The sequence below is a fragment of the Pelophylax lessonae genome, assembly GCF_965119305.1.
Source record: "Pelophylax lessonae genome assembly, chromosome: 3".
NCBI lineage: Eukaryota > Metazoa > Chordata > Amphibia > Anura > Ranidae > Pelophylax > Pelophylax lessonae.
Window position 1 is genome coordinate 268,785,759 of NC_138770.1, and position 25,126 is coordinate 268,810,884.

Consider the following 25,126-nt stretch of genomic DNA (forward strand, 5'->3'; position numbering starts at 1 on the left):
TGGGGAGGCGCCGGAAGGCGTGCAGAGGGGCGGAGCCGCCTCCTTTCTTCCTGGGCAGCCAGCCAAAAGACTTCCTGTTTGTCAAGACAGCGCTGTAACCTGTTGCAGTTTAACTCTGAGCATCAAGTGGTGAGCCTGGGGGTCTATCTCTCTCTCTCTCTCTCGATCGATAGGGATCCCTAGCAGGTAACACTAAGGGGCTTTTTGTGGCGCTGGGGGTCTGGAAAAAAAAAAAAAAAAAAGTTTTTATTTTTGAATTATATTATCCAGGAAGTGACTGGAATTATCATGGACCCTGCCACACATATTCCCCCACCTGTTTCCCTCGAGGGGGCCACGGGACCCGCCGGTGCACAGAGTGTAGAGTCATTTACAGCAATTTTGGAGTCTATGGTGGCTCGGGTGGAGGCGGCCTGTCAGCGACAGGGGGTCAAGGAAGCGACCCCCGCCTACCCCTATACTATCTGACACCTCTGACTCAGATTCAGAGATGGTCACTGCAGTTGCAGGTTCCTCTGCAAGGGCTGTTATCCCAGGTAAAGCCCCCTCAGACAGTGAGGAGGACGCTTCTTCTCCTGCTATAATTCAGGAAGAAGCATTGGTGGACGCACTAGTTGTGGCAGTGCAGGAAACCTTAAAACTTGAGGCTTTACCGGCAGAGGCAACTGAAACAGAGATTCCTTTTGGTACTAATAAGCCCATCAAAACGGTGAAGGTTTTTCCTGTACCCAAATGTTTCGGTAATCAGATTAAAGGAGAATGGGAGCATTCTAAACGTACCTTTACTATTTCCAAGCGTATTGCTAGACGCTATCCGTTTGAGGAATCCATCATTAAGAAATGGACGGTACCACCAGTGGTGGATCCACCTATTTCCAGGCTGAATAAAGCCACGGTTATCCCAGTGGAGGACACTTCGTCCTTTAAGGATCCGGTGGATCGAAAGATGGAAGCAGAGTCCCGCACCATCTTCTCTCTGATAGGGTCAGCATTTAGACCAGTAATTGTTATTGGTCTAGTTTCCCAGACACTTACGGAATGGGCGAAAATGGTACGCCAAGACCTTAGGGGAAAAGATATTCCCCAGGAGACATCTGATTTGATGGAACAGATTATACAAGGGGGGGCCAACCTAGATGAAATCATTAAGGATGCCACTGGGGGCAAGAGCACTTTTTTGCCACAGGCTGCTAAAGCTAAGGGACCTCGCAACAAGCGAGGACCTTTCTTTACCGCCCATAAAGGGCGCCCGGCTGGTACTAGCGGGAAAGGCAAGACTCCTCCAGGAGGGTTCAAGAAGGGCTGGTCGGACAAGCAGAGGACCAACCCAGCCAAACCCGAAGCAAAGGAGTACACAGCCTGAAGGTGCGCCCCCACCCGGTTTCAGGGTGGGGGGACGTTTTCACCGGTATTCAGGACATTAGATCGAGCATCAACCACTACTACCGGTGCGATTCTTCCCTTCCAACATTTAAGTACTACAGGAAGCGGTAGTTACCGTTCCCTGAATAGATCTTTTCCTTTACCTTTTCCTAAGATTAGTCCCTATACCTCACAGGAATCGGATCTGGTTGACCAGATAGGCCAAGTAGCCTCTAGTCGGGTGACTTCGGTCCCTGAGGTTCAACCAGAAAAGATCACCCTTCCTGATAACAATCAGGTATCCGATAAATGTGTGGGAACAGAAAACGACCAGACTTTCTCGGATGGTCGGGGCCAGATACCTCTAGGGACGCCTGGTTCAGATTCTATCAGCGCCAGTGGTCCTAGAAATTCTAGGCTGGCCTCCTCAAGCCGGCCTGGCCGACTTGGACATGCTAGTCGCAGACGTTCCGTGGGAACTTCGTCTCAGGGAATGTCTGTGGTCTCAAGGACCAATTTACCATCATGCTTTACAGTCGCTGGGTTTAATGGCCTGGCCATTGAGACCCAAGTACTGAAGGACAGAGGTTTGTCTACTTCAGTCATTTCTACCCTTATTAAAGCAAGGAAAGCGACTTCCAGCAAGGTCTATTATCACACATGGAAGACTTATATTGCGTGGTGCGAATCTTTAGGATTTCCTCCACGTACCTATTCGGTGACTCGAATATTGGCCTTTTTGCAACAAGGGGTTGAGCAGAAGCTAGCCTTGAGCACCATCAAGGGTCAAGTTTCAGCATTAGCAATCTTCTTTCAGAAACCTTTAGCTACCAAGTCCTTGGTGCGGAATTTCATCCAGGGGGTGCGGCACCTGGCTCCTCCAGTCCGCGCGCCCTTACCGCCCTGGGATCTTAATTTGGTTTTGTCGGTTCTACAGAAACCTCCCTTTGAAAACATCAGGGAGATTCCCTTGCTTACTTTATCCCAGAAGGTGGCCGCCTTGGTGGCTATTACTTCTGCTCGCAGGGTGTCAGAACTGGCTGCATTATCATGCCAGTCCCCATACCTAGTGATTCATAGGGATAAGGTAGTACTTCATCCTAAGCCATCTTTTCTTCCTAAGGTGGTTTCAGATTTTCATCTGAATGAAGATATTGTACTACCTTCCTTGTGTCCTCAGCCCAAGCATCATCGGGAACATGCGTTGCATTCCTTAGATGTGGTTCGGGCAATCAGGGTATACCTGAAAGCTACGGAATCATTCCGTAAGACGGATTCACTTTTTGTGATCACGGATGGCCCCAGAAAGGGTTTGCCTGCATCTGCCGCGACCATTGCCAAATGGATTAGACAAACGGTGGTACAGGCTTATTCTATTAAGGGTCAGAGTCCTCCGTTCCCTGTTAGGGCGCACTCCACTCGAGCGCTCAGTACTTCCTGGGCCTTTCGCCATCAGGCGTCAGTGGTCCACGTATGTAAGGCGGCCACCTGGTCGTCGGTACATACCTTTACAAAATTCTATAAAATTGATGTGACGGCATCGGCGGATGCCTCATTTGGCCGCAAGGTTTTGCAGGCCGCAATTTGAGGAGACCGGTGGTCTACCTCGAGGGTTTTTTTCTGTTTGAAAAAAAAAAAACATTTTTTTTCTCTTTTTTTGTTGAGTCTCATCATTAAGGATGAGCATTGTAAACTTCTAGTTGGCACCGGTTGGGCCTTCTAGATTGGGATTTGATTTCATTTTCCCACCCCTCAGTTGTGATACTGCTCTGGGACGTCCCGAAGGTGGTGTATCACCGAGGACTACGTCTGTCAATGAGCGCTAGAGAAAAATTGATTTTTGTAAAATCTTACCGTAAAATCCTTTTCTCTTAGCTCATTGACAGACGTAGTCCCCGCCTCTCTGTTTTTTTGAGTTGGGTTGGGTTAAATCTCTAAAGACTGCTTTTTCACATAACTGATTTGCTGAGGCAGAGAGAGAGAGGATATACCCTCTGGGACTGCCCCTAGGGTGTGGCCAGAGCTTTTTAATTTCCTGTCTAGTCCTGCTCCTGTGGAGGCAACATAACCCGAAGGTGGTGTATCACCGAGGACTACGTCTGTCAATGAGCTAAGAGAAAAGGATTTTACGGTAAGATTTTACAAAAATCCATTTTTGTTTCAGAATTGTTTTTTTGTTTATAGCACAAAAATTTAAATCGCAGAGGTGATCAAATACTGCCAAAAGAAAGCTCTATTTGTGGTAAAGAAAAAGGACCTCAATTTTATTTGGTTACAGCGTTGCACGACCACAAATTGTCAGTTAAAATAACGCAGTGCTGAATAGCAAAAAAATGGCTTGGTCATTAAGGGGGAAAATCTTCTGGTTAAAACACGCAAAACAAGTGTGGAAAAAGACGTGTTCACACAACACGCACATGTAAATGAGGCCTTAAGGTTGTGACATGTCCATCTTAACTAGATCGTGACAATGCTGAAAGTGGAGCTTTGATCTTTAGTGGTGGTGGTTGTAATATACTGATCTTATGGGATTTCTTTTTCTTACCCTACAAACTTGCGATTTTGTTTTCTTTTAGGGAGATCTAGAAACTCTTATGATAGACTGGGCAGAAACCAAAAGTATTGGCGATGTGATTCTTTCATATGTAAGTATATTATTAGTAAGTCTAAACACTGTTCACTTTAGGTTTTTTAATATAGAAAAATTACTGACTGGTCATTGTTTGTTTCTTTCTAGTCAAAGGATTTGGTAAAAACATATCCACCATTTGTAAATTTCTTTGAAATGAGCAAAGAAACCATTATAAAGTGCGAGAAGCAAAAGCCGAGATTCCACGCTTTTCTGAAGGTAAGAAAATGTTCTTTTATACAAGTGGATGAGCGACCACTTATGGCAAGGATTAATTTCAGTAATAAAAGTATAGGTTGCACAGCAGTCTGTTTAGAGGTTTTGTTTCAGTGCTACAATATTGCTGAGCTCAACATAGTAATTCAAAAGCAGCAAATCACATTCCCCCCCCCCCCCCCCCCCAGCTGTCTTCTAGGCCAGTGCTTGAGAGATGGAGCTCCTCCCACAAATCAGGAAACAAATTCCCATTTTCTCCTTTTTAAGGCGGTCCCTCCGGTCCCTGGTCAATTCTGTCTGTGGAGGCATGTTGCCTGAGGGACTGCCAGAAGCTCCATCCCCCAAGGGGTGAATGGGAGCCTCTAAACTGAGGGTGCCCTCATCGCTCGTTTGGTGGAGTAGGTTAGGTGTGCAGCCACAGACATCCCTCCTTTACTGCAGGCTGGAGGTGACCCAGTTCCTCCTCCCTCTGAGCCCAGACAGGGGGGGCACGCGTGTTTCCTTGCACCTGGAGGCTGGCACTTTATTTCTTAGGGCTGGGTGACCTCATCGTGGGGGGGAAGTGGTCCAACTCAAAGGTGCAGGGAGGCAGGAATGGCCGGCTGGTGCTACACATGGATGCGGCTGCAGGGGGAAATGTGAGCGCCACAGGCAGATCCAAGGATGCAGGAGTAAAAAGATCTACCATTCACTCAAGCTTCAGAGGATGCATGCAACAGCGGGACACATGCAGGCACCTGGGAGTGTCCTTTAGTGTCCAGATAGTGGAAGAGCAGCTAGGTGGTGGTGGTTCCTAGAGGGCTGGGGCATGGCGGGAGTTTTTTTTCTGACAGGTGTCACGGTGTGCACTTACATGCTTGTGTGTGGGTTTTTCTCACCGTCATGGCTCCTGTGTTTTAGGTCTACCACAATGGCAGAAGATGACAGCCAATGATAAGCTGTTAAACCTAATCGCCAATAGTTACGCTTTAGAATTCAGCCAGAAAGGTTTCTCCTGACAAAGCTTTCCAGGGATCCTGAGAAGGCTCAAGCTCTACCCCCCCCCCCCCCCCTTCTGGAAGAAATAGTAGACCAAGGGGTACTTATTCCAGTCCCAGAAGCGAAAAAGTGCAAAGGTTTCTAATTTGCATGTGTTCGTCATCAAGAAACAGTCCGCAAAGTTTCACTTAATTCTGATTTTAAGGCCCCGTTCACACTGGGGCGATCCGACTTCCCGGGACGACCTCACAGGTTGCGGCGCGCTGCTCGCACCGCGACCTCGGAGCGGCCGGCACAGACTTCATAACATTGCAGTCAATGCAGGGTGCTCCAGGTCGCCCCAAAGAAGCTCCGGACCCTTTTTCTAAGTCGGAGCGACTTGTGTCGCTCCTATTAGAACGGGTCCACAGCTTCTCTATGCCAGGCGACCTGTCAGGCAACCAGGTCGCCTGACAGGTCACCCCAGTGTGAACGGGGACTTAAACCCTTTAAACCAAGTGATTCGTTACAAGAAGTTTTGTATGGTATCAAATTATTTATTTTTTCCAGTAAAAAGCAACCTTAAACCAAAAGTCTTAAAGGTGACCATGGACATCAGGAATGCCTATCTCCACATCCCTATAAGGGAAAGTTCCCAGAAATACTTAAGGTTGGCCGTGGAGATAGACAGGAAGTAACACAGCTTCTGGAGCAGGGCTGTCCCCTTCGGCTTACCCTCCTCGCCAAGGATATTCACCAAAGTGCTAACGCAAGCACTGGCCCCTCTAAGGTTGAAGACCATGACAATAGTCCCTTAGTTGGATGACCTTCTCTTTTGTAGGTGTGACAGAAGTGCAGCTGGCAAAAGACCTTACTCAAGCCTAACAATGGCTGAGGTCACTGGGGTGGATACTCCATCTCGACAAGTCAAATATTTGTCCCACCCAGAATATTCTTTTTCTGGACTGCCACCTCAGTTCTATAGATCAGAAGATAGTCAGAAAAGTGTGTTCCTAGATGACAATCTACCAGTTTCTACCAGGGTGGGTCTGACCTTGGCAATTCCAACTGTGTCCATTGGACAAAAAAATCCACTTAAGGCCTCTGCAAGGCTTTTTTTCTCCCAGGTCAAAGGTCAGGAGGGTCCAGACAGAACAGTTGTCGTCCTCCTTCTGACAGCATTAAAGAGAGCACTATGGTGGTGGAGAAACCACTCAAATTTTAAGTCGGGGCTTGGTTTGGTCCTTTCCAGTCTCTCAAAAACTGACAACGGCCACAAGGGGATGGGGGGGTGCTATCTAACGGACCAGCCAGCACAGGGGAAGTGGTCATTTTCCAAGAGCAATTGAGGGGTCACCATGTCCTAATCCTGTCAGACAATTCCACAGCTGTGGCATATGTAAATGAGCAAGAAGCCAATCCTTAATCAGGATTTTGAACCAGATCAGTCGGTGGGCAGAGAGGAACTTGCTATCTCAGACAGCGATTCACCTCAAAGGGGATTACAACCTAGCGGTAGACTTCCTCAGTCGCCAGGAAATCTTGCAGGAAGAGTTTGAGCTACATCTGGAAGTGTTCACGGAAATCAGACACAATAGGGAGTGGCAGACATAGACCTGTTTGCGCCCCGCAAAATACCAAGTTGGAAGTTTTCTATTTACTAAACCCGCGTGATCAGGCCTTGGATAGTATGTGCTATGCCCCCCCCCCGTATCTGCTTTCTATGCATTAAGATAAAAAGCCTTCTGTGTGCAGCACCCCCCACCCCCTAATACTTACCTGAGCCCCCTCTCAATCCAGCAAAGTCCACAAATGCCTCGGTCGTCCTGGACTCTCCCTCCTGATTGGCGAGATGCAGCAGTGGTCTGATTGGCTCTCGCTGCTGTCAAACTCAGCCAATGAGGAGAGAGAGGGAGCTGGGCCAAACCACGGCTCTGTGTCTGAATGGATACACAGAGCTGCTGCCAGGGACCCAAGAAGAGGAGAATGTGGGCTGCCCTGTGCAAAATCACTGTGGCTTTACATTCACTTTAAACACAGTGCCTTAGGTCACCAGTTGGTTCTTTGAGGAGTGTATATAGTTGCTATAAAACTAAATGGACAAATTGATATCATTTAGAAATGGACCGGTGTATTGTACAAGGCTTTGATCAAAAATGGTTTTCATGAGTGACAATGCCTAATGCGGTTTTTGTGCAAAATGTAAGATGTTTTCTTTTTTAGATTAATCAAGCAAAACCGGAATGTGGGAGACAAACGTTAGTTGAATTGTTAATTCGGCCTGTTCAAAGGCTGCCTAGTGTTGCCCTTCTTCTAAATGGTGAGTTGTCTCATGCTGCTTTCAAACCAACCATCTGTAAAATATTAACGTTGTTAAAGTGGAACTTTAGTCAGAAAATGAAGTCCTGATAGATCACTTCAGGCTGGCCCCTGAACAAAAAAGGGCCTTTACTTTTTAAAATCCAGTAATACACTCTCACCCAACTCCACAAATGCTCAGTTGCTCTCTATTTTCGAGCACTTCGACAAATTTGTAGAGGCCAATTTGCTGACAGCCTAAAGATTCTGCTGTTCAGGGGCTCTGGACTTCAGCAAAATGGAAGCCTCCAGCAAGAAGAAACCAGAACAATGCTGAAGGCAAAGCACACACTAATTTTCGTAGCATAAATATTATTTGTGGCATGTGGTTCTCACCAAAGAACATTATTTTTTTATAAAGTTATGGGTTAAAAACAAGGTGCGTACGAGAGCAATAGCCCACATAAGCACTAGCAGCGCGAAATGCAACCTATCTGACAAAGGGCAGCGAATATATAGCTATATACATTCAGCAAGTGGATCCTTACGGACCAATATTGTTTATGAAGTCCATAAAAAGTTCTTAGGGCGGAGTCATACAGAAAAACGGGGTGTATGGAAAACTTAGTGTTCTGATGTTAATAGTAAGAAACAGTGCTGTATAACACAGAATCTTCCTTGCTGATCCCACAGCAGCCACCAAGATCCTTCACCACACCGCTGTGCTCCCCCCTATAGTGTGCACACGTACCCTTAGCACTTGGGTAAAGCGCTTTATTCAACCAGAGATCCTCCACTTTATGATGGCGATCCACCTTAGCATTCAACTCCAACTGGTAGAATAATGATCAGCGTTGTGGTGAAGGATCTTTGTGGCTGCTGTGGTATCAGCAAGGAAGATTCTGTGTTATACAGCACTGTTTCTTACTATTAACATCAGAGCACTAAGTTTTCCATACACCCCGTTTTTCTGTATGACTCCGCCCTAAGAACTTTTTATGGACTTCATAAACAATATTGGTCCGTAAGGATCCACTTGCTGAATGTATATAGCTATATATTCGCTGCCCTTTGTCAGATAGGTTGCATTTAGCGCTGCTAGTGCTTATGTGGGCTATTGCTCTCGTACGCACCTTTTTTTTGATATTGGTAAGATATAGCAGCTGCTTGCTGCGGATATTGGCTTTTTGCAATTTTACACCCTGCAGAGCTGTTAGGTGCTCAGTGTCTATTCTATTGAGTATTGCATAACACCTAAGCGCTGAGTGAGTTGGACGGGAGCTTTGTTTCTTTATCACTCCGTTTTTGAAGTTATGGGTTAAGTTTCACTTTTCACTTTTAATGTTTTATTTCCGTCAATGTGTGCTTTGACGATAGTCTATCTTAGATCTTATTGCATGATACGTCTCCTATTTTAAAAGTACCTGGGCTTCACATTACAAGTACACGATGAGAGATGTACAAGATGAAATCTTAACCTTTTAACACTGTATTGAGCAAACTACTTCAATCCGTTATGCTGGTTTGGAAGTCCGATACAGCTACACTTTTCCACCAGATGTGATGTTGCACTAAGGGGCCACAGGCTACTAGCTTAGGTTAGCTGAGGGGGGTAGGGGATTTTTGTGAAACTGAACCTTTGCTACAAAATCCCCTATCCTTCTAACATAGAATCCCTCCCAGCCTGGTACATATCTTTGTGGCATCCGGTGGTGGTTAGATCATTGATGCTTAATGTTCACTCTCCATGTATTATTACTCCTAGCTTTTTTCCTCTAGGAGTATGGGGTTTTACCTGTTTTACTGAATTTGCCGCTGCAAGGGATCCTAGAGCAGTTGAGGGAATTGTGAAAACAAAATTCTTAACTGTGGAAAGCACCCTGGCAGTGGTTTGTGCATAAAGGTAGAACAATTTAAACCTAACGCAAAATCGATTGTTATTCCATATTGACCACATTGGCAGAATGCTTTGTTAAACGGAGTGATGGTGAACATTCCCCCAACTCTTATTTTTAGATCTACAATCAACTGCCAGGCTGGGCGACGGGCAGGATAATCTAGCTCCAGTTGTCCCCCCAGCCCAGCCAGCTAACGTGTGGAGACTGCAGCTACGCCCTAGGTCGGCCGCGAGTTAAATGTCTCGCAGGGTCGCATACGAACGGGCTTGGGTCTGAGTCGCTGCGATCCCTTGGCTGACAGCTCCCCTACTTCGGTGGCGAGAATTCTGTCTGGAACGTTACCCACACCATGGAAGGGTAAGTACAGTCCCCCTCTCCTTTTGGCGTTCTTTTTTTTTTTTTGGTGTGGATGCGGGTAACCTCCAGCAACGGTCGGACCTGCCTGCTGGTTCCCTCCTCCCATTCTTAAAAATCTCTGTGCTGGGCTTCCCCCACTCCCTTTCCCCTCTGTCTGGACTTAGAGTCTGGTGGGGGTCCCTGGGCAGAGGTTGCCGCAGAGAACCCTGGGGTCTCCCCCGCTATCCCCACTCTGTACGGGTCCTGGGATAGTGTCTTTCCCTGGTAGTCTGGAGGGGTCCCAGTGTAGGAGGCCCCTAGGTGCATGCCCCACTGTTTGCAATGTGGGTATATTGCAGGGAGGTTTCAGTGCAGAGACTGGTGCAGAGTGTGCAGCAGTCTCCCCTAACGTGTGTTCTACCTTCAGGAGGGGGTTCCATTGCAGAGGGCATGCTGTAGCTTATGGCGGCCATTTTCCCTGAGTCTAGCTGGTTTCCGGTTGGCAGCCATGTTTGTGTAGCCCGATGTCACTGGGGCAGTTTTCCCCTACTTCTTGAGATGACCGAAGTTTCGTGGGGATGCCGAAGCTCCTGCTCTAATGCCCCGTACACACGTGCAGATTGTCGGCCGAAAAGATTTGGCCGACGACCGATCGGCCGATTTTCGGCTTGTTAGTATGATGCTTCCGACAGCCAACAGCGCACTTTCGGCCGAAAAGAATCTGTCGTGCAAGCATTAAAATTTTTGTATGCCGACACCAGAGCGGCCGATTGTTCGCCAGTCAATACAGAATTCGGCCGACAGACAGCAGATTTGCAAGACTGGGCATGCTCAGAAAAGAAAAAACACAGGAAAAGTTAACCATCACATGACCTCACTTCTGCAGTCGGCTGTAGTCAGCGGACAAAATTCTTGTGCAGTCTTTTGCACTTTTCAACAGACACGACAGCCGGGGACAAAAGACGGCAGATCGTTCGGCCGACGATCTGCATGTGTGTCTGGGCCTTAACTCTTCTTCAGTTTCCTTTTCCTGTGCCCTGGACATATGTACAGGGATGGCTTCCATGGTGATACTGGGTCCAAGTTCTCAGCGCTTATTGGTAGGGTGAGTCCTCGGGGGTCCCTGTTATCTCTCTCTGCTGATTAGGTACCATGAACCTTGGGGGGGGGGGGAGATCCTTTAGTGGTACCAAAAGATCGTTTTTGTACTGCAAGATCTTCCTTTCCATATGGAGCCTCAGAGTCACATTTCCCCCAAATTACTCTATCCATGGAGGTAGCAGGTTCCTCAGAACCCCAGCTTCCGATGGTTGCGCTAACAGTGGTCCTGCAGTCCTTTAGTGTCCCGGGGTTGTGGTGGTGTGTGGGCAGAGGCCCAGGAGGAAGCGTCCTCCGCCTTTCCCTGCTCAGTCTCTCATCTGATTCTTAGCCTGATGCCACCCTGAACGTGGCCCGTCCAGAGGGGCTTAATATCGCACCCCCAGATTCATCCGATTGTGAGGATGATTCCTCCATGGTCGCAGCAGCGAATGAAAAAGCGCTGATAGACGCACTTATCACTGCAATACGTGAGACTTTAAAGAATGGAGGATGTGGCTGTGTCGTTGGGTAAGCAGTCACCTCGCACTCCAAAGGTGTTTCCTTATGTGCCTTATTTTGACAGGTTTTCCAGTAAGGAATGGGAACAACCAAAATTACCCTTTGTGGTCCCCAAACGTTTTGCTGTACGTTATCCTTTTGAGGAGTCACTTTTAAAAAAGTGGACTAGTCCACCAGTGGTGGACCCTCCTGTTTCCAGGTTGAGCAAAGCTACGATGATCCCAGATTCCCAGTAGAGGAATTCTTGCCCTTTAAGGACCCGGCTGACAGGAAAGCGCAGGCTGTGGCACGCAGCATGTTTACTATGGCTAGTTTGACATTGCGGCCAGCCTTTGCCTCAGCCCCTGTGTCACAAGTTAGCCTATAGTTTTGTCTGTATATTCTTGCCTCCTTGCTGCAGTGCTTCTGTCTTCCTCCCTTCACATGTGGTGTTTGGGCTTCTATGGGCGTCGCCTGCTCCACTGTGGGTTATATCCTGTTCCTGTCAATACTTCCTGGGTCACCTCCCTGTATGCTTCCCTATATATACACATGCTCAGTGCACTGCTCTTTTTGCTTGAGCAACATTGCTGTTCCCTGAGCTCCCATCCGTGTATCCCTTGGCTATTGTATCTGATCTCCTGTGTACCGACCTGGCTTTGTTTCTCCGCCTATGTTCGTCTGCTGCCTGTCCTGACCTCGGCTTGTCTCCTGGATCTCCTTATAGTCTCCTGTTTACCCTGCACACGCCAGTGGTCTCCACATCCTCAGCTGGGCCTACCTAGGGGCTGCGACCTGGTTCCAGTCTGCTGCAAGTCCATCCCCACCATCAGGGGCCCTGGTGAATAAGCAGGCTGGGGCTTAGACTCCGCACCCTGGGGAATCCTGAGCTGGGGATCTGTAAGGGCTCACTACCACTGACTCGTTGACGCCTTGTTTCTCAGACACTAACTGAATGGGGCTAGCTTTTGCGCCAGCACCTGGGGGGTGAGCAGGTCCCCACTGCTTATGTTGATTTAGCGGAACAGTTGGTTCATGGGCTACATTTTATTTGTGATGCAGCTTTGGATACAGCTTATCACCACCGCTGAAACTTTGGGGGGGGGGGGGGCGAGGAGTACCTTCCTGCCATAGTCTAGGAAAGTGAAGGGGCCCTCTTTGCAGATGGGGGCCCTCCTTCTCAGCACATAGAAAATTGTTTAAGGGAAATAGATCTTTCAAATCTTCCCTGAGAGGTTCCAAGCATCCTTGGTCTGGTAAGCCTAGAGCTAGCTTCTCCAGACCTGCAGACAAGACCCCTTCAGCATGAAGGTTTGCCCTCACCCAATATTGGAGTGGGGGACATCTTCGCTGGTTTCCGGCCTCGTGGAAATGATTCTTTTGGGGGTACCTAGAAAGGGGGACAAAACGTGTCCTTTTTTAGGTCCTAAGTCTCCTTGTGCAAGTCTAATTCCTGCAAAGGTTCAGGTGATGTCCGAACTACCGAAGGTCCCACCTCTCCATGTCCAGGGAATTTATTTACCTAGGTCTGATTCTAAATCTGACCAGGGTGGTCCTTCCTCTGGACAAACTTCAGGAACCACAGACTGTGATTCACCGATTGCTGTCAGATAGTTCTCTCTCCCATTTTGCATATAGGTTCGGAGTCTGGTGGTATCCACCTTCAAGACAGTCCTGTTTGCACAGTCCTACATGCAGCTCCTTCAGCAGGTTCGGCTCCACAGGAGGTTACCAAGGTACGTGGTGTGATCATGGGTTCCTCTGGCAGGTGTCAAAGGGCCACAGTAAGGCCAGTATCATCCCCAGGTCAGGCCTCTTCCTCAATTCCTGCGAGGAATCAAGGGTGGAGATCTTCTAATCAGTCTGGTGGATATAAATGTCCTTTTGGAGGCTTCCTCTCAGAGAAGACCAGTTGTCCCAAGGGCTGGTCTACCATCCTGCTTTACAGTTGCTGGTTTTAATGGCTTAGCTATTGAAAGCCAGATACTGAGGCATAGAGGTCTGCCTGAATCGGTGATCCCTACTATGGTTAAGGCGAGAAAGTAGTCTTCCAATAAGATATACCATAGTACGTGAAACGTGTACATTACTTGGTGTGAGTTGATTGGCGCTTATCCTCGATCCTTTACTGTGGCTCGGATCTTAACCTGTCTTCAACAGGGCGTTGATCAGAAGTTGGCCTCGAGTACCATAAAGGGCCAGGTGTCTGCCCTGGCAATCTTCTTTCAGCGAACCCTAAGCACGCACTCTTTAGTTTGTACCTTCATTTAGGGGGTTCATCACGTGGCTCCACCTGTATGATCTCTTTTGCTGCCATGGGATTTAAATTTAGTACTACTTTATCCCAGAAGGTGACATTCTTGGTGGCTATTACTTCGGCCCACAGGGTATCGAAATTGGTGACATTATCTTTCACAGTCCCTATTTAGTGGTCCATGGGGTTAAAGTGGTTCTTTGTCCCAGTCCATCATTCCTGCCCAAAGTTGTCTGACTTCTATTTGAATTAGGACGTGTTGCCTTCCTTCTGTCCCAAGCTGGCTCATCCCAGGGAATTTGCTTTGCATACCTCGGATGTGGTTCATGCAATTCGGGCACAAATATCGCAAGTTTGCAAGGCAGCCACTTGGTCGTCGGTGCATAACTTAACAAAATTCTTTAGGGTAGATAAACAAAAGAACAGCTGTAGGAGACAACTGCAAAAATGTGTGGCCTTTAGGGGCACATCATGAGATGGACTGCGACAAAAGGTATACAAAAGAACATAATCAATAGTCCAAATCAATAAACCGTTAAAATGGTGAGGCTGACCGAACATACAGTCTAATCCCCAAACATTGATGTAAGTTAACATGACTAATGGCCATAAGTACATGTATGCACAAGAGAATAAATACAATACATATCAGGATAATGCGTGGATATGCAATTGCGTCTGCTCAAGGGTCAACGCATTTCGCGGTAAGCTTAATCGGGACCATATACAGACAATACTTTTCTCTTCCAAGCAAACAAGACCGAGGAATGGCTTTGGGCGGACACAGGGAGTAAATAGAATCAAGACACTGATCGCTATATTCCCTTGTAAAAAAATAAAATGAGTGTATCCCACTTATGCAGATTAATTATATAAGGGATTTAGTTGCTGGTCTAGTTACTAGGGTTAACGGGTATCCATTCCTGTAAATGTAGGTTCCTACATGAAACTAAAGCACAAAAATAGATATCTATGCTGAGTTGTCCAGAAAAGGTTACAAACTCCAGATAGAGAAGGTGTGTAGTAGACATATGCCGGTTTTCGGTTTTGCGATGTATCGCATAGCCACGGTATTGATATTGCCAACATTTTTAAAATACCGTATATTTCTGTCTGCAGGGCTACCCCCACATCTCCCCTCTGTGTTGGACTCTCGGCTCAGCTCTCCTCCTACTAGAATGGAACTGCTACTTCCTGTATAGGTCCGGCTCACAGGGGGAGTGATATCATATGCACTCCGCCTGTGACAGGAGGAGCCATGCACAGGAAGCAGCGGCTTTGCTCTATACCGCATGCTTCTCGGGCTCAGCCACAGACACAGTGCCACTGCCTACTACAAGCAAATCTCTACACGTACCTACCTTACCCACTATATACTGTCACTGTATATGTATAGAGATATAGATATATGCACAGGCATAGCAGCCCACATTACAATATTCTATAGTCATAAAGCAGTGTCTGGCCTACCTGATGACTGGTCCTGGTGCTCCGATCCGATGGCCTGGTCATTAAGGGGGCAAATCCTTGTGCTCCAGAAGTGGTTAAACCTGCAGGAGGACCTGTGTTTTTTTTTATTTATAAATTACTTTACTATTGCTTTAGGCCTGGTTCACATGTATGCGGGTTGGCGGCCCACATTTGCACCACATTGGTTTGTGTTGTGCTGGCTCCTGGATTATTTTATTTCCTGATCGACTCATGTATAGTGCATTATCCTGGTGGCTGCCGATGCTTGTTTCTGCGGGGGGGGGGGGGGGGGTGGTGAGTCTGGTGAGGTCCTCTCCCTCTCTGCTGAGGACCGCTTGGTGCTTGTGCCTGGCGACTGGATGGTGCTGCCAGCGTGGTGGGGGTTGTCCCTTATCAGTGTTTTACACCTTTTGTGGAGTCCCCCTGGTGACCTGCGTCTTAGGATTACATTTCCCCATCTGATCCCCTCTAAGGCCACGGGTCCCAACCATCTATCCATGCACTGACAGCAGTCCTGGATTCCCTTGTGTCCTGGGTGGAGGTGGATTTCGGGCGATGAGCTAACAAAAAGCATCCCTGCCTTCCCCTGTCTCATCAGATCCTGAATCTGATTCGGCCACCACGGACACAAGTTACTATGCTGGGTCTGCAACCATGCTCCTGGAATCCTCTGATAGGATGATTCCTCCACGTTTGCGACCGCGCCCGAAGAGGCACTGGTGGATGCATGGTTTGTATCTGTGCGGGAGACCCTAAAGATGGAGGACGCAGCTGAAGCTGCGACAGAGGCGCAGGTAGCCTTTTGGCACTCACAAGCCATCCAGAGCGGCAAGTGTTTCCTTTCCCTGCCTATTTTGACAGAATTGTCGCGAAGGAGTGGTGACGACCAAGGCATCCCTGTGGGGTTCCGAATCGCTTTACTAGGCGTTACCCTTATGAGGAGTCCCTTAAGAAGTGGACTCTGCCACGGGTCGTGGAGTCTCCGGTTTCCAGAATAAACAAGGCAGCCATGATTCTGGTTGTAGAGTCTCCGACCTTTAAGGATCCGGCTGACCGGAAGGCGGAGGCTGTGGCCTGCAATATGTACACTCTGGCTGGTTCGGCAATGATACCGGTATTAACCATTGCCCTAGTGTCACTTATTCTGACCGAGTGGGCTAAGCTCTTACACCGTGACCTGGAGGGGGGAACAGCTCCCCCCCCCCGCCTTTGCCGAGCTTGCGGACCAGCTGGTCCAGGGGCTGCAGTTTTATCTGTAATGTCTCATTGGATGTGGCCCCCAATGGCTCGCCTCTGTTTTGGCAGTGGTCCTTCAGCATGTCTTTTGGCTCAAGTGCTGGTCTGCGGATAAGACTTGGGGAAAAAAAAAAGCCTTGACTGATCTTCCTTTCCAAGGAGATTGCCTGTTTGGAGCTACCCTGGATGACATCATTAAAGATTTCACAGGAGGGAAGAGTACTTTACTTTACTTCTACAGGCTAGTAAGGGCAAAGAACTTCATAGTAGACGTAGGCCTTCCTTCCATAAGTTTTTTTTTTTTTTTTTTCCTCCCTTAGGGTTGACTGACAAGGGCTCGAAGCCTTTCAGGGCCTCTTCAGGAGGATGCAAACAAACCTGGTCTGGCAAGCCAAGATCCGGCTTCTCCAGCATTAAGGTGCTCCCTCACCTGTATTGGAGGTAGGGGGACATCTTCGCTGGTTTCCAGACCCGTGGACTTCCCTAGTGCATGACGTGGGTCCATGAAGTCATTCGGTCCAGGTACAAGATCGTATTTGACTCTTGTCCCCCGGCAAGCTTTTTTCTCCTTCCAACTTGCGCCTGTCCACAGACCACTTACAGGGCCTGTTTAGGGAAGTACAAGACCTGTTCTTTCAAGGAGTGATTAAGGTGGTTCCGTTTGCACCGTTCCATATGAGGTCCCTGCAAAGGGAGATTCTGACCAAATGGGACAAGACTTGGCTGGATAAGATAGTCTAGAGACTGCGAAGTCGGGGAACCAGGAAGTCCCTGATAATGGTGGCTTCATTCTCCGGTGTATCAGATGGGAAAATCCTTCCTTCCCTTGTATTGGACAGTGGTCACCAGGAATACCAGCCTATCTGGCTGGGGAGGCGTCCTCTGCAAGCATTCTGCTCAGGGGATCTGGACGCTGGAAGATTCCAGACTACTGATCAATGTCTTGGAACTCCAAGCAATCAGACTGTCTGGATCATTGGACGGATCGTTCTTAATGGTTGTCCAGCGTGCATTCAATTGGAAGATGCCGGCCGTGGCTTATGTCAATCACCAAGGGGGCACAAGAAGTGTCCTGGCGGCTCTAGATTTAGCCGGCATTCTAAGGTGGGCAGAATGGTTCGTTCCAGCCCTCTCCGCTGTACATTCCCAGAGTGGAAAATTGGCAGGCAGATTACCTCAGTCAGCAGGCGTTGGACCAAGGGGAGTGGTCTCTTCATCCAGAGGAGTTTCATCAGCTGTCTCTCCAGTGGGGCACCCTCTAGGTGGATCTGTTGGCGTCTCGGCTCAACAGAAAGGTGCAGAGGATTGTGGCTCAGTCGAGGCATCCTCTGGCAGACGCCACAGACGTGCGGGTGGCCCAGTGGGGCCAGTATCGTCTGATATACACCTTCCCTCCGCTAAAGCTTCTGCCCAGACTCCTATGCAGGATCGAGGCAGAAGAGATTCCGGTCAGCTTATAGTGGCTCCGGACTGGCCTCATCGGGCTTGGTTCTCCAATCTGGTAAGGCTTGTTTGCCGACGTTCCTTAGAAGCTTCCTCGCTGACTTTGGCGGCTTGGCTGTTGAACGCCAGGTGCTGAAGGCTAGAGGTTTATCTGAATCGGGGATTCCTACACTGTTGAAAGCTAGGAAATCTACTTCTAGGAAGATCTACCATCGTAACATGGAAGACTTGTATTGCGTGGTGTGAGTCGCTTGGAGTTCATCCCCGCTCCTTCTTGGTGGCTTGGATCTTAACCTTCCTTCAACGGGGGGTTTAATAGAAGTTGGCTTTGAGTACTAGCAAAGGCCAGTTGTCTGCTGTGGCGGTTTTCTTCCAATGACCTTTGGCCACACACTCCCTGGTGCGTATCTTTCTTCAGGATGTCCGATATTTTAGTCCCTCCAGTGCGGGCTCCGTTGCCGCCTTGGGATCTCAATTTGGTGCTTTCAACTCTACAGAAGCCTTCCTTTGAAAATATTCAGATAAGGAAGCGAGCGCTCTGGCATAGGCTAGATGGGATGATGGCTATATACAAAATAATGACCAATACATGGCACTGTTAGGGTCATAAGGGGAGGGACAAATCAATGGAATGTAAATGACAATAAATGAAAGTAAAGTCCATGAATATAGTCCAATGGTAAAATCCCAAACGATGAAAATCAATATTGCAGTAGGTGATGGTTGCTGCTGTAAGGGCTAACTCCAAGAAACACAGTGAAGTCAGCGCTGTGGGTACATGTAAAAAGAGACAGAGCGCCTCTAAGTGCAGCAATTTATTAAGGCTTAAAATCACTATGTAGTAACCACTCACTAGATGGAAGTAGAATTTGGCTTGTATACTCCGGTGGTATGTCAGGAGATGGATGTTGTCCCAGGGGTCCTGGAGAATGGAACACTCCATTCCAGTCGGGTGGATGGATGGACGCTGTGCAGAGGATCCTCCATCTTCCGGGTTCCAGGTACGGCTGGGCGACAAGGACCACGCTGGAACGCAGCGCACGCTGCGTGACGTCACCGGAGACTGGAAATGATGCGACACGTTTCAGAGCTCGCGCACGGCTCTCAATGGGCGCGCACGCTTTTTTTCACGTTTTTTATATTTAGTGTACATCGTTTATTCATTACATTACATGCACTGCTATTTATTAACTTACTTTTCTCTGTCGCTCATTGACAGACGCAGTCCTCTTTGATTAATATCAAATTGGGTTATACTGCCCTCTACAGGAGTAGGACCTAGGCAGAAGAAAACGTTCTGGTCACACCTTAGGGGCAGTCCCAGAGGGTATATCCTCTCTCTCTTTCTCTGCTACAGGATGTCAGTTTTTTTCTGTCTAGTCAGGAGTAAGGACCTAAGTTCCTTGCTGGGATCTTTGGTCCTGGCAAGATTTTTTAGATTTTTTTTTTTTTAGACCGCTTTTTTTCTCCAGTTGTTCCTGTGAGATCTTCAAGCAATTATGCCGGATCTGGGCGACGGGCTGGATTTTGAGGTCCAGTGGTCACCCCAGCCGGCCTACAAGCGCGTGCAGATTCCAGCTCCGCGCTGGATCAGCCGCGACACATTTAAACAATTTTGCTGGAGCTGGGCGACGGGCTGGATGTGAGATCCAGTGGTCACCCCAGTCAGCCTACGAGCGCGTGCAGGCCCTAGCTCCGCGCTGGGTTGGCCGCGACAGTCCCACTGGACGGGGACTGACCCCGCGAGTTAAACGTCTCGCCGGGACGCCTATGACCAGTCAGAAACGGAGTCGCGGCGTCCGTATTGGTCGACAGCCCCCCACCTCGGTGGACAGGGGTTCTGTTAGGAGTGGGTGCCGGTCTGTTCCGGTATGGTGAGGTGAGTAGTATGTTCCCCCTCTTCGCTGTCGGGTGTTGGGAAAGGATACGGGCCCCGCTGTAGATGGTCGGACCCTCTTGACCTGGGTTCCCTTTCTATCCGATGACATGTTTCACAGATCTCCCTCTTGAGTGTGATTTAGTGAAGAAGAGATACCACTCCAGGAGCTTGGTTTTAGGAGCTGACTATCTAATAGTCACTATAAAGAGCTGGCTGTAAAAAGAAGCCATGACTAAGGTCAGGGATGGAGAACAGGGGCTGGTGTTACTATTTGAAAATCGTCATGTAAGAAGGTGATCAAACACCTACCTAATGCATAAGTGATGCAGCCACATGTTCTACCGAGGCCGTCAGCAGGCCGCCGCCATCCTCTCGCAGGCCGCCGCCATCCCTCCACAGGCCGCACGATCCTTCGGGCCACACGATCGTTCCACAGGAATCTGCAGGCCGCCGGAATCCGCAGGCCGCCGCCATCTTCCCGCAGGCCGCCATTTTGGCGTAGCCTGGTGTCTCCTGCATGGGGGCGGCCATTTTGGATTCACCCAGCTACCTCGGAGTAGCAGTGGGAGTGCCGGAAGGCTTGTAAAGGGGCGGAGCCGCCTCCTTTACCTGGGAAAACGATCCATAAACTTCCTGTTCTGTAAAGGACCGCTCTGAGAGCAGTTTGATAGAAGCTTCTGTGCATCAGGTGGTAAGCCCTTGGGGTCTCTCTCTCTCTCTCTCTCTCTCTCTCTCTCTCTCTCTCTCTCTCTCTCTCTCTCTGTGGTGGTCCGAAGCAGGTAACACTGAGGGGCGCTGTTGCGCTGGGGGATTAAAAAAAAAAATTTTTTTTTTTTTTCTTTTGCAATTTTTTGTTTGGCGAGTGTTCTTGGATTAGTCATGGACCCTGCCGCACATGTATCCCCACCTGATCCCCTCGAGGTGGCCGCAGGACCCTCCAGTTCCCCACTTATGATTGATGCATTGTCAGCGGTTTTGGACTCTTTTGTATCCCGGGTGGAGGTGGCCTGTCAGGGACGGGGCGCAAAGAAGCGACCCCCCGCCTACCCCTATTTCATCTGACACTTCAGATACAGATTTTGAGCCTGTCACTGCAGCTGCAGGTCCCTCTTCTGGGGCTTGTGTCTCGGGTACGGTCTCCTCAGACAGTGAGGAGGACGTCTCTGCCTCCGCCATAGCACAAGAAGAAGCATTGGTGGATGCACTAGTTGTCTGTCCGGGAAACCTTAAGACTTGAGGTTACACCGGCAGAGGTAGCTGATACTGAAATTCCTTTTGGTACTAACAAGCCTACCAAGATGGCGAAGGTGTTTCCCTTGCCCAAATGTTTTGGTAATAAAATGAAAGAGGAATGGGGTCGTCCAAAACGAACCCCTGGTATTTCCAAACGCATTGCTAGGCGTTATCCGTTTGAGGAATCCCTTGGATGACGCTCCGTCCTTTAGGGATCCGGTGGATCGTAAGGTGGAAGCGGTATCCCGCTCCATCTTTACCCTGATAGGGTCAGCATTTAGGCCAGTGGTTGCCATTGGTTTAGTTTCACAAACTTTGACAGAATGGACCAAGCTGTTACGCCGTGACCTAGAGGGGAGAAGTATCCCCCCGGCAGTATCAGATTTGCTGGAGCAGGTGATGCAAGGGTTACAGTTCATCTGTGACGCCGCTCTGGACGCCACTCCATTGTTGGGGCGTGCATCGGTTTCAGCAGTGGTCCTCAGACGTGTGTTGTGGTTAAAGTGCTGGTCGGCGGATCAAGGCTCCAAAAAAGCTTTGGCTAATCTCCTCTTTCAAGGGAATCGCCTGTTTGGGGCCACCTTGGATAAGTTTATCAAGGATCTCACTGGGGGCAAGAGCACTTTTTTGCCACAGACTGCTAAGGGTAAAGGACCTCGTAACAGACGAGGACCTTCCTTTTCCGCTCATAAAGTTTTTTTTTCGTTCCGCTGTGGCGGGCGATAAGGCGAAGCCCTCCAAAGCCCCTTCAGGGGGTTTCAAAGGGCGCTGGTCGGGTAAACAAAAGTCCGGCTCAGCCAAACCTGAAGATAAGACCAATACAGCCTGAAGGTGCGCCCCCACCCATCTCTGGGGTGGGGGACGTCTTCACCGGTTTCCGGATTCATGGCTTTCCAGAATCCCGGACAAATGGGTTTGTGAGGTCATACGGTCGGGATACAAGATCGAGTTTTGATCACTTCCACCGGTGCGATTCCTCCCTTCCAATATTCGACTATCCCCGGATCGCTTAAAAGCTTTGCGGGGGGCAGTAATAGACTTGATGCAACAAGGAGTGGTAGTTCCCGTTCCTTGGACAGAACGTTTTCAGGGGTTCTATTCAAACCTGTTCACAATACCCAGGAAAGAGGGCAAGGTGCGTCCAATTCTGGACTTAAGAGCACTCAATCATTTTGTCTAGGTACAAAAATTCAAAATGGAGTCCAGGTGCACAGTAGTGGCCTCCCTGCGTCAGGGGGATTTTCTGGCGTCCATAGACATCAAGGATGCCTATCTTCATATTCCCATCTTTGCAGGACATCAGCGTTTTCTTCGCTTTTCCGTAGGAGAGAACCATTATCAGTTTGCGGCGTTACCCTTTGGTCTCGCCACTGCTCCTCGGGTCTTCACAAAGGTGTTGGCCCCAGTTTTGGCGCTGTTGCGACAGCGGGACATATCGATTCTAGGTTACCTAGACGATCTTCTTCTTCATGCGGAGTCTCCGCAGGCTCTGTTGCTAAACTTGGAGATCACTATGATCTCCCTGCAAGAGTTTGGGTGGCTGGTGAACCTACAGAAGTCATCTCTGGTTCCCACCAGGAGCCTGGACTATCTGGGCCTAACTTTAGACACATCTTTGGCAAAAGTGTTTCTCCTGGCGGAGAAACTCCAGAAGATTCAGTCAACGATTCAGTTGTTACTGTCCGTCAACTGGCCTTCCCTTCGGACTTGCATGAGGGTCCTGGGACTGATGGTGGCCTCCTTCGAGGCAGTACCGTTTGCCCAGTCCCATACCCGAATCCTTCAAAAGGAGATTCTTCTCAAATGGAACCGGAATCCCGATTCCCTGGACAATCGGATCCGACTGAGCGAACGGACCAGGGAATCTCTGGTCTGGTGGCTTCGGTCTCCGATGCTAAGCCAGGGGGAAGTCATTTCTCCCAATCTATTGGACGATTGTCACCACGGATGCTAGTCTATCCGGATGGGGAGGAATTCTCGGCAGATTATCTGCTCAGGGGCTTTGGTCCCTGGAAGAATCCAGGTTACCGATAAATGTGTTGGAACTGAGAGCGATCAGACTTTGTCTGATTTCACTGGACCGAGCAGCTCCAGGGCAGCCCGGTTCGAATCCAGTCGGACAATGCCACGGCCGTGGCTTATGTCAGTCACCAAGGGGGCACCAAGAGTGTCCTGGCGGCCTTAGAAGTGGCCAGCATTCTTCGTTGGGCAGAACGATTTTTTCCAGCTCTCTCCGCGGTATTCATTCCGGGGGTAGAAAATTGGCAGGCAGATTATCTCAGCCGTCAGATTCTGGATCAGGGGGTATGGTCCCTTCAGCCAGAAGTATTCCACCAATTGTGCCTTCGTTGGGGCACCCCGGATGTGGACCTGTTGGCATCTCGGCTCAAACGGAAGGTGCGGAGGTTTGTAGCCCGCTCCCGAGATCCTCTAACGGACGCAGCAGACGCGCTGGTCGCCCCGTGGGGGCAGTATCAGCTACTGTATGCCTTCCCTCCTCTCAAGTTGCTGCCGAAACTTCTTCGCAGGATAGAGGTGGAGGGAATTCCAGTCATCCTGGTAGCTCCGGACTGGCCTCATCGAGCCTGGTACGCCGACTTGGTCAGGCTGGTCGCAGACGCTCCTTAGAGACTTCCTCTCAGGGAGGATCTGCTGTCTCAGGGACCGATCTTCCATCCTGCTTTACGATCGCTGGCTTTAACGGCCTGGCTGGTGAGACCCAGGTGCTGAAGGACAAGGGTTTGTCAGCTTCAGTCATTCCTACTCTAATTAAAGCAAGGAAAGCGACTTCCAGAAAAGTCTATCATCGCACATGGAAGTCTTATATTGCGTGGTGTGAATCCCTTGGATTTCCTTCACGTGCCTATTCGGTGACCCAAATCTTGGCTTTTCTGCAACAGGGGGTATTGCAGAAGCTGGCCTTGAGTACTATCAAGGGTCAGGTTTCAGTGTTAGCAATCTTCTTTCAGAAGCCTTTGGCTACTCATTCCTTGGTGTGGAATTTCATCCAGGGGGTGCGGCACCTGGCTCCGCCGGTGCACGCACCTTTGCCGCCCTGGGATCTTAAATTGGTGTTGTCGGTTCTTCAGAAACCTCCCTTTGAAAATATTAGGGAGATTCCCTTGCTTACGTTATCCCAGAAGGTGGCCTTCTTGGTGGCCATCACTTCTGCACGCAGGGTGTCAGAACTGGCCGCATTATCTTGTCGTTCTGGTGGTTTATAGGGATAAGGTGGTTCTTCGTCCGAATCCATCCTTTCTTCCTAAAGTGGTTTCAGAGTTTCATCTGAATGAAGATATTGTATTACCTTCCTTGTGTCCTAAGCCCGTCCTAAGCCCAGCCATCATCGGGAGTTTGCATTACACTCCGTGGATGTGGTTCGGGCGATCAGGGTATACCTGAAGACTACGGACTCGTTTCGTAAAACTGATTCACTTTTTGTGATCACGGATGGCCCCAAAAAGAGGTTTCCTGCATCTGCCGCGACTATCTCCAGATGGATCAGACAGACGGTGGTACAGGCTTATTCTATTAAGGGTCGGAATCCTCCGTTCCCTGTTAAGGCGCACTCCACTCGGGCGCTTAGTGCTTCCTGGGCCTTCCGCCATCAGGCTTGCAAGGCGGCTACCTGGTCGTCGGTTCATACCTTTACAAAATTTTATAAAGTTGATGTGATGCCTCTTTTGGCCGCAAGGTTCTGCAGGCCGCAATTTGAGGAGACCGTTGGTCTACCTCGAGGGTTTTTTCTGTTGGGAGTCTCATCTTTTTGTCTGATGAGCCTTTAAGACGTCTAGTTGGCGCCGGTTGGGCCTTCTAGATTGGATTTTGATTTCCGTTATCCCACCCCTCTTTTGTGGCACTGCTTTGGGACGTCCCAATTTGATATTAATCAAAGAGGACTGCGTCTGTCAATGAGCGACAGAGAAAAATGGATTTTTGTAAGATCTTACCGTAAAATCCTTTTCTCTTAAGCTCATTGACAGACGCAGTACCCGCCCCTCTATTATTGAGTTGGGTTGGGTTAAATTCTCTGACACGGCTTTGTGACATAACTGACATCCTGTAGCAGAGAGAGAGAGGATATACCCTCTGGGACTGCCCCTAAGGTGTGGCCAGAACGTTTTCTTCTGCCTAGGTCCTACTCCTGTAGAGGGCAGTATAACCCAATTTGATATTAATCAGAGGACTGCGTCTGTCAATGAGCTTAAGAGAAAAAGATTTTACGGTAAGATCTTACAAAAATCAATTTTTACGCATATATATATAGACATTTTTATTGATCTGTATTTATAGTCCTGTAAAATGTATCCAGTACGGATTAGTGCATTTTAGTTGTT

General features: G+C 48.9%; 1 protein-coding gene across 2 annotated transcripts in view; it reads left to right on the forward strand.

Annotated features, from left to right (window-relative positions):
* ECT2 (epithelial cell transforming 2) overlaps positions 1 to 25,126 on the forward strand; it is a 181,031-nt gene that overhangs the window by 112,331 nt on the left and 43,574 nt on the right. For both annotated transcript variants that reach the window (XM_082252570.1, XM_082252571.1), the window contains 3 exons: positions 3,939 to 4,007; positions 4,100 to 4,210; positions 7,388 to 7,484. In XM_082252570.1, the coding sequence (XP_082108696.1) occupies positions 3,939 to 4,007; positions 4,100 to 4,210; positions 7,388 to 7,484 (277 nt within the window). The remainder of the gene's footprint in view (positions 1 to 3,938; positions 4,008 to 4,099; positions 4,211 to 7,387; positions 7,485 to 25,126) is intronic.